This window comes from Centroberyx affinis, unplaced genomic scaffold (genome assembly GCF_046629955.1).
Source record: "Centroberyx affinis isolate AG114_WGS23_722 - 3 ecotype Tasmania unplaced genomic scaffold, CSIRO-AGI_Caff_v1 ptg006625l_1, whole genome shotgun sequence".
In the NCBI taxonomy this organism is placed as follows: Eukaryota; Metazoa; Chordata; class Actinopteri; order Beryciformes; family Berycidae; genus Centroberyx; species Centroberyx affinis.
The window spans coordinates 921-9,753 of NW_027283357.1; the positions used below are offsets into that span (position 1 = coordinate 921).

At 43.1% G+C, this 8,833-nt stretch overlaps 2 protein-coding genes across 2 annotated transcripts; one reads left to right on the plus strand and one right to left on the minus strand.

Annotated features, from left to right (window-relative positions):
- Positions 1 to 934: 934 nt before the first annotated feature.
- Positions 935 to 2,576, minus strand: LOC139638876 (cytochrome c oxidase assembly protein COX18, mitochondrial-like). Its single transcript, XM_071512904.1, has 2 exons — positions 2,374 to 2,576; positions 935 to 1,354 (listed from the first exon to the last, which is right to left on the minus strand). Exons 1-2 carry the CDS (start codon positions 2,389 to 2,391, stop codon positions 935 to 937), a joined length of 438 nt encoding a protein of 145 aa, XP_071369005.1. The 5' UTR covers positions 2,392 to 2,576.
- A 1,002-nt stretch (positions 2,577 to 3,578) lies between these two features.
- Positions 3,579 to 7,923, plus strand: selenot2 (selenoprotein T, 2). The gene is given in 8 exon segments (XM_071512905.1): positions 3,579 to 3,866; positions 4,974 to 5,068; positions 5,071 to 5,083; positions 5,248 to 5,318; positions 5,321 to 5,373; positions 5,644 to 5,731; positions 6,202 to 6,334; positions 6,448 to 7,923. Coding segments are annotated over 7 exon segments (657 nt in total). The 5' UTR covers positions 3,579 to 3,651; the 3' UTR covers positions 6,324 to 6,334; positions 6,448 to 7,923.
- Positions 7,924 to 8,833: the final 910 nt, after the last annotated feature.

Below are 8,833 nucleotides of genomic sequence, written 5' to 3' on the forward strand. Positions count from 1 at the left end.
AAAACTGTCATTCTCCTACATTCTCTAACTGTGTTCACTTCTTGTAAATTAAATAATGCTGAAGTTTAACAATTCATCAGTTTTGCTGGAACCCCCTCAAGGACCCCTGGTTGTCCCCGGACCCCATGTTGAGAACCACTGCTCTAGATACGATCTGAGGTCTCTGTTGATGCCTTTAAAAAGCAGCTGAAGACTCATTTATTGAAACTGGCCTTTGTCTCACCTGTCTAGTGTTTGTATTTTGTGTGTTATGTTTTATTGTTCGTTTCTTTTTACTGTATTTATGGTCTTATTTTTATTTTTAACAATTTTACTCTTGTGAAGCACTTTGGGACCATGCTCTGTGAAAGATGCTATACTAAATAAACTTTTACTTAGATGATGACTAGAATTATCAATTTATCAGTTTATCAATGCTGATTTTGGCATGAAGATCAGCTTTTCCTATTTGTTTGGCAATAAGCACATTTATACCAAAGAATCTGGGATTCACAGTCTTCTGTTCCATCAGCACACGGCCGTGTTGGCAAGAAAATAACAGGTGATTGTAATAAATTAACAGGTGATTATAATCACATGCTACAGCCAGTGAGCTGTGTAGAAGGTAAAGCATCATATTGGTAGGAAATGCATGTGACATCATGGGAACACTGTGAATAAATTAATCTTGTGGCAGTTTAGAGCAGAGACAGTCAGAAACATGAAGAATAGTTCACAGTGAGCAGACACTTTAAAGAGAAACTAAACCCCAAACCCAAATCTTTGGTGAAGCCTGACACCTAATGGTGAAAAGTAGGATACTGAACTGGCCTTCTCCTATTGGCTGGTCTTTGTGCCAGGTGATGTCACCACCTGTACTCTATAGAGGTGACATCACAGGGCACAGAGACCAGCCAATAGCAGATGACCAGTTCAGGTGGGGTTTAGTTACTCTTTAAGCAGCCTGGGTGGATCCAGGCTGACCTCTGACCTTTGCGATGATGACCATCTGATAGGCGGCGAGCGGCAGGGTGACGAGCGTCCTGGCGGCCAGCGTGCTGAGCAGGATGCTGCTCCACCAGGGCAGGCCGCCGCTCTGCTGCGCGCTCAGCAGGATCTGCTCCGTGAGGCGGACCGGGGCGGAGTCCGCCAAGCCGCCGTACCACCCGGCCGCCCCGCCGCCGGACACCGCTCTGCATGATGGGAAACCCGCTGAGCCCGAGGGAGGGGGGACAGACAGGACGGACGGGACGGGAGCCGCGGGGCCGGCCGGAGGTTTCCTGCTGCAGGGGAACGCCGCGGAGCCGAGGCCGCGGACCGCCGGCTGCAGCCTGAGGCTCGCTCTGCTCACACACAGCAGGGAGAGCTGAGATCTCTGAGACACGATAAGACAGAGAGTCACACAGTTCAGTTTGACTTGCTTTGTTGTAGGGACAATAGGGCTGGGCGATATGGCTGAAATCTATATCACGATAATCATAAGGATTTTTTTCGATATCGATATATATGACGATATGGCTCACATAAGAGAAATCACGTTAAATAATCAAATTAATGTTCATCATATTGAATCGAATGGTAATGTTTGGTGTGATGTCAAACTAAACTGAAATTTTCACATAATATTCCTACCATACTTCATTTTGTCTGAGTTTCTAAATAAAATTATCTTGTTCTCATCAGTTCAGACAGCAGAATTGTGCGTCTCGATATCCCAAAATCACCATATCATCACAATATAATCCCACTGAAAGACGATAAACGGTAATATTGAATTATCGTCCAGCCCTAAGGGACAACATGTTTATTCACTGTAGGCTGATGACATTCACTGTTCCAGTCTGGAGAAATATAAACAGAAACACTAATTACAAGTGAAGGTGAGTCAGTCATGTGACTTCTCCTTCAGTCCATTTTAAATCCATCCATCACAGAACAGATTGTGTGTCTCTCCATCAGCAACAGAAACCGGATCGACGTAAACTGACAAACTGTGGATCCATTCACAGTGAGAAGAGGAATCTGACTTTACTTTGTTTCTGCACTTTATTTTCTCATTTCTAATGTTTCCAGTGAAAAGAATCTAGTGTGAACTCTGTCCTCTCTCCTGTTAGAGTCACATGGAAAAGATCACAGCTGACAACGTTCTCTGTTCTAAAGAGGAACTCAGGAACTTTTACTCTGAGGACATTTTAAATCACACACTTTTATTTCTACTTATGTAAAATATCAGCACAGTAACAGTACTTCTCTTCCCACCACTGCCAGCAACAAACTACAAAGTGACGTCAGTGAGTCATCCATCCAACGTGTGTTTTTATGAGTAAAACAAACCACACAGTAATGAGTTTCAGTCAGAACAGACTCTGTAGGTAAAACAGTCCGTAAACGTACCAAGCTGACGAGAAGCATCCTGCAGAATGAATGACAGCTGCTGTTAGCTTAGCAGGCTAGCTAGCTGTAATGAAACTCAGCGGGTTTAACTTCTACCTACAGACTGAGACTGTCTAGAAATTTCTACAGCCGGGGCGAACAGAAGAAACCCGGTTCATGTTTTTCTGTCGTCTCCTTCACTCGATAATATAACACTTCCATGCTTTCACCTTTCTCCTTCTAACGTTACCTATCTCCCTAGCACCGGTGTGTCGGCCAAATATGACGTCAGAGTGTTTCGGAGCGATGTGGGGCGGGTAAATATGACGTCCGAAGCCCCATAGGACATTAAAAACGCTTTAAAAAATAATTTAATCTATAGTATAAATCGTATTAATTAGTAGATATAGATTAGAAACATTTTTCGCGTTCTTCAAAATAAAACAACCGTGATTTTATCCGCTGACAACCCGGAACCTTCCAACCGACAGAATAAAACCGGAAGTTAAGTGATTTTACTTTAAAAATAAAAGCATAAACTTTGTAAAAAAAAAATAAAAATAAAAATTAAACAGAAATCGTACCAAAATACTCTGAATTACATTAAATATAGAGTGAAATCTAGCTGTTAAATAGGGAGGCTACTAAGAGGATTATTGTGTGTCATGGCGCGTGGTGTATTTCCTGATAAAAGAGTAACTTATGGACCTATACATTTAAGGTTAAGAAATATATTTTGTTGACTTAAACATACCATAAAACTTAGAAGAGAGGCTGCTTTTCAAAAGAAGTCCATTTAAACACATAGCAGTGGCAAACATTTTGCCAAAGGCTGTAGAAGAGCCCAAAAAGAAAATGTCCTGTGCTTGTACATGTTAGGCTGACAAAGTTCTCAAACACCCAACCTCTACCAGACAATGTGGAAAGATGTCTATTATCATAAAGTCTATTAAACCCCATTTCAGTGGCTTTAAATTGTTCCCAAGTTTGTTCTGACTGACTTGACAGCAGGAACTGCAGCTACCATTCAGCCTTTAGGAACAACTGTGCCTCTGTAATGGGCAACATGTTGTGTGTATTGTAATGAATGTATTATATGCCTTTTTGAATTGTAAATTCTATAAAATCAAACAAACATTGTATTACTCAAAAACCGTTGAAATGTGTTCGTCAACAAAGCTTTTATTTTGAAGGATGTGACCGGAAGTCTTGTGCGTTAGTGTGTCCATCTTGACAGCGGTCCAGCCGGTGTGAGCAACTCGGACTGAACCGGGAACACCGGGCCGCGTGAGCTCTGAAATGGCGGAGTACAGTCAGGCAGGAATCCTGACGGCCGTGCTGCTGTTCACCGTGCTGACGGTCCGAGACATTTATGTCGGCAGATCGAGCCCGCAGCCCGACTACCAGGCCGCGGGAAGCCCCGGCGTTTCCCCCGACAGCCCGCGGGAGGCCGAGCCCGGGAAGCCGGCCAAGCACTCCCTGTACACCGGGCCTGTGCTGAAGTTCCAGTACTGGTGAGCCGGTAGACACTTTGCTCTCGATATGTTTCTAAATAAAGTGTTTTACTGCAACGAAAGCCCGCCTCGAGGCAGCTAAGATAACCGTTAGCTTTGTTAGTTAGCGTGGCGTTAGCTGTGAGGGAAGCAGGTGCCTCGGCAGCTAGCTGCTAGCTAACTGCTAGCAGGCTAATCTGATTAAGTCACAGTGAAGTTTCCTCACCATATTTCATAAACCCCTTATGACTGTCTCTGTGTGTGTGTGTGTGTGTGTGTGTGTGTGTGTGTGTGTGTGTGTGTGTGTGTGTGTGTGTGTGTGTGAGTGAGAGAGAGAGAGAGAGAGTGAGAGAAAGTGAGAGACACCTGTCTTTACTGATGTAAGGTCCAACTGTCTCCACATAGTAAACCCTGTCAAGTCACTGACAAAATGACTACTAACTTACATGCATTAAAATTTTGTGATCTAGTTGATCTTAAAACTGCACAGATAATGTACAAAGCACAAAATAATTTACTTCCTAACTGTCTTCAGAGGTTGTTTGAAATTAGAGAGAGCCAGTATGAACTTAGGGGAATAGGTATGTTAAAAAAAAACAAGGGAAAGGACAAATATAAAAAAAAATAGATGTATATCTGTCAGAGGGGTAAACTTGTGGAATAAATGTGACAACGAATTAAAAATGTGTAGTTCAATTTGCAAGTTTAAAAAAATGTTTAAAAAATAAGGTGGTAAATAAATATATAACTGAGGTGTGATCATTATTGTGTATGAAACGTTTGGAACTTTTTGTTTTTGTTTGTTTTTGTTTTTGCTTCTGTTTTGTTTTGTCTTAGAGTGTCATGTAAAAAGGGAAGAGGCATAATAAGCCAAAGCTTCAGCTTACACCTTTTCGGTCAAATTTTTTTGTTTTCCATTTCATTTAATGCCTTATTGTTATTTATTTATTTCTATGTACATATACACTTTGGAAAATTGTTAAAAAGGACCGAAATAAATGACGACTACTACTACTAGCTTAGTGAATCTCAGTAGGAAAAGGATAATATCCAGGGTTAGGGATAAAGCTAGTGAATGACTTCTCACGTGTGTGTGTGTGTGTGTGTGTGTGTGTGTGTGTGTTGCAGTATCTCCTGAGGGTACAGTAAGGTGTTCCAGGAGTACTCTCGCTCTATCAGCCAGCTGTACCCGGACATCCGCATCGAGGGAGAGAACTACCCTCCGACCCCCTGAACAGGTGAGGTCAGCTGTTCCCTATGGAGCTCTGCTGTAGGTAGAGCAGAGGATGATGGGAGATGGAGGGATGAAGAGGTTGATGTTGCCCCCCCTTGATAAATCAGCATGAGTCGTGCAGTGAGCCGCTCTGTCAGCTGTGTTCTTCTTCTTCTCTCCTCCTCTCAGGTACGTCGGGAACTTCTTCTCCTACTTCAAGCTGCTCGCCATCACGCTGATCGTCAGCGGGCAGAACCCGTTCCCCTGCTGGGCGTGGCCACGCCGCGCGCCTGGACCTGGAGCCAGGACAACAAGGTACGCTGCTCCAGGCTGACCGATCCGGTCCAGGAGGTCCAGATGCAGCACTTCCTCCTGGGGTGCAGCAGTGTTGCAGCAGTGTTGCAGCGTGTAAACAGGAAGATGCATTGATTAGGCAGGATGCTGCTGTGTTGTTATGTTACAGTGAAAATATCTGATGTATTGAAATCTGTATTGTCAGCTTCTAGTTTATAGATTATGAAACATCTGTGTCCTCTCTCCACTGCTGTGTGTGTGTGTGTGTGTGTGTGTGTGTGTGTGTGTCAGATCTTCTCGTGCTTGATGGCGTTCTTCCTCAGTAACATGCTGGAGACCCACTTCCTGTCCACCGGGGCGTTTGAGATCACACTGAACGGTGAGTCCAGTCTGTCTGCTGCCTGATGTGCTGCAGTCTGCTGTGATCCACTGTGATCCTGCTGTGATCCTGCTGTGATCCACTGTGATCCTGCTGTGATCCACTGTGATCCTGCTGTGATCCTGCTGTGATCCTGCTGTGATCCTGCTGTGATCCACTGTGATCTGCTGTGATCCTGCTGTGTTCCACTGTGATCCTGCTGTGATCCTGCATGTCACTCTGGCTATAAAAGAGTGCTTCTATCAAACAGTAGGCATCTTACATTAGTTGACTATAGTTATCAATGAGTAATATATAGTTATTAGTAATGACTGATCTGTTGCATATGAAGTAGTTCAGCAGATTGCAGCCATATTCCCATGAGCACTAGGGAACAAGAGGTGACTTGGTGAATATCCAGTGTTTTCCCAGGTATTGATCAGCTGTTCTTCTATTGAAGACTAAACCTCCAGGTGTTTCCTCTCCTGCAGACGTTCCCATCTGGTCGAAGCTTCAGTCCGGATACGTTCCGAACATCCAGGAGATTTTCCAGATCCTCGACAACCACATGAAGATGAACCAGGTGGAGCAGATGAGCTTCTCCTCGCCGTAGAGCTGCAGCAGGTAGAGGAGAAACAGATAAACACATACAGCTCCCCCACTGGACAAAAGGTGTATGACAGATTAAAGGAGAACACCGGTGTCACTCAGAGTTTTGGTGTCCTCTCTCTCTGCAGCTGTGCTGAGTTTTGGTGTCCCGGCTCGGTCGGACCGTCCCTCCTGGCGCTCATGAAGGCCGGGCCTTAAAGCAGTCGTCTGTGTGGCCCGGCTGGATGTCTCCTGCCACGAAACGAGCGCTCCTTCTGCCCCGGGTTACACCTGGAAGTCAGCACTACAGTACCCATAATCCACCTGTCATCAGCCATGATGGCGTCAGGGTGAAGTTGCCCTGCATGCTGACCTGCTGTCAGCCTGATGCACAGAGGCAAAGTGGACCGGCAGCTTTCCTTTCTATTTGTTTCTACTGGTTTCCACTGGTTCTGCTCCTCATGTCTCAGTTATTTCATCCCAGCCTCCATCCTGTAAGCCATGTTGCCCGTCTGCGTTGCCTCCAGAAGTTGCCAGTGTGTCTCCAGCTTTGGTCAACAGCAACTTGATCCCAAAGTGAAATAATAATCCACCTGCTGGACGAACCTGGACTGTTGATCTCAACTCTGATGCATCAAGGTTTGCTTGAATTAGTTTCAGCCGGGTGAAGATGATGATGTTCGTATATTTTTTAAGAAAAAGCACATTTGTTCTTTTAAGAGGCCGCTGTGTTCTGGTTGGTGTTCCTACTGTATTGTATAGCTGGGTGATGTAATCTGATTAGAAGATGGTTTTATTGCACTGCTGTTGCACACAAAGGCCTTTAATAGCAGGTAGAGAATTATTAGTTGAACAGCAGCATGGTGGAGCCAACATGGCCGCCGCTCGGTGTCATGTCCAAACTCTGGCTCAGGTTTTCATTTCATACTGATGTTCTGCTCTGCTGCTCTGAACCTCACTCTGAACATCAGACTCCATCAGACACACTGATGCTGCTGCAGCTGAACTGAGACACAACAGATAGACTCCAACACCAAGCCTCAGTAATAAGCAGTAATATTAATGCCATATCCCCACTAATAACACCATAATGCATTCATTAATACCAGTAATAATTAGTTAGACAGTAGTTTGCCTTGAGGAAATATTAGAGGAAATATTAAAATGAAAATCAGCCAGATGTTCCCAGTGGATTTTATGTGAATTTCGGAGTTGAGTGGAGATTATAACTGTCAAAATAAATCTATATGTTACACTCCATATCCTGCAGCAGAACATGCAGCACTCTGCTCTGTCTGGATGGAAGATAATATGAAGTTTTCTGCTGTTAAATTCATCAAATGAATCTCATCAAGTTCAGCGTTAACGACACACTGCTTATTACTGGCTGTCGTGTTTGAGTAGAGAGAACAGAAGATAATATAATATGGAAGTGCAGTATCAGTAATATTCAGCAACTAATATTCAACTGGATCCGCTCACACTTCACACAGAGAACCTGATCTGAACAGAAGCAGCAACATGAACACACTCCATACTGAACCAAGTGGAAATGAAACGCCTCCCTCTGCCTGTGGCTTTGTTTTGAACATGTCTGTCTGTGTGGTGTGTGTGTGTGTGTGTAAGGGGGGGGGGGGGTCAAGCAACAGTCTACCTTGTCTTAATAAATACTTCTGATTGAGCCGAGTGACGGTCAGTTGTTGTGTCTGTGGCCTTTCAGCGAGCTGATTTATTGAAAAAGAAGAGAACAGTGTTAGGCAGAGGAAAAACTAGAACTTGGTATTTCTATAGAAGAAGCTGTGAGACAGAGTTTTACCTCCATGTTTCACACCAGACTGCACACTCAAAACATTCATGATGTGTTCATTCACCCTGTTTTCTACAAGCATGTTTATTCTAGTGCCAGTAAAAAGGTTTACATATTGTCATCAGATCATACAGTAATGTAACACACAGATCAGATCATAAATCAGACTCAGAAGTGACCAAGTCGACTTTACTCGAGTCCTGAGTCAGTCTCAGGAACAGCAAGTCAAGTCAGAACAAATCAAGAGTCCACTATCAATTTAATTTAAAGAAAACTGGCTAAAACAGCACTTTACTACATAATAACAATAATAATAAACTTTATTTGTATAGCACCTTTCATACAAGAAATGCAGCTCAAAGTGCTTTACAACAAAGAAATTACATGCACCAAGTGCTTCACATAAAACTTGATAATAGTGAAAATAAGATAAAGATGAGAATAGAATACATAGAATGCATCTTCACATTAAAATAGACATAGAATGAGCATAAAAACGGATAGAATGCCATAATTAATGTAAAATAAGATGGAGAATAAAACCCACTTGATAATAATAGTAAAAAATAAGATAATGAAGAATGCATAACATAAGATGGAAAATAAAACCCACTGAATAATAATAATACAAATAAAGTTAAAAAATTGTTTTTAATATTAACATAAAATATAACTAGTGATATTTGTAGTATATCAGCGCTGTGTTCAGTGTGTGTGTGACAGGAGGC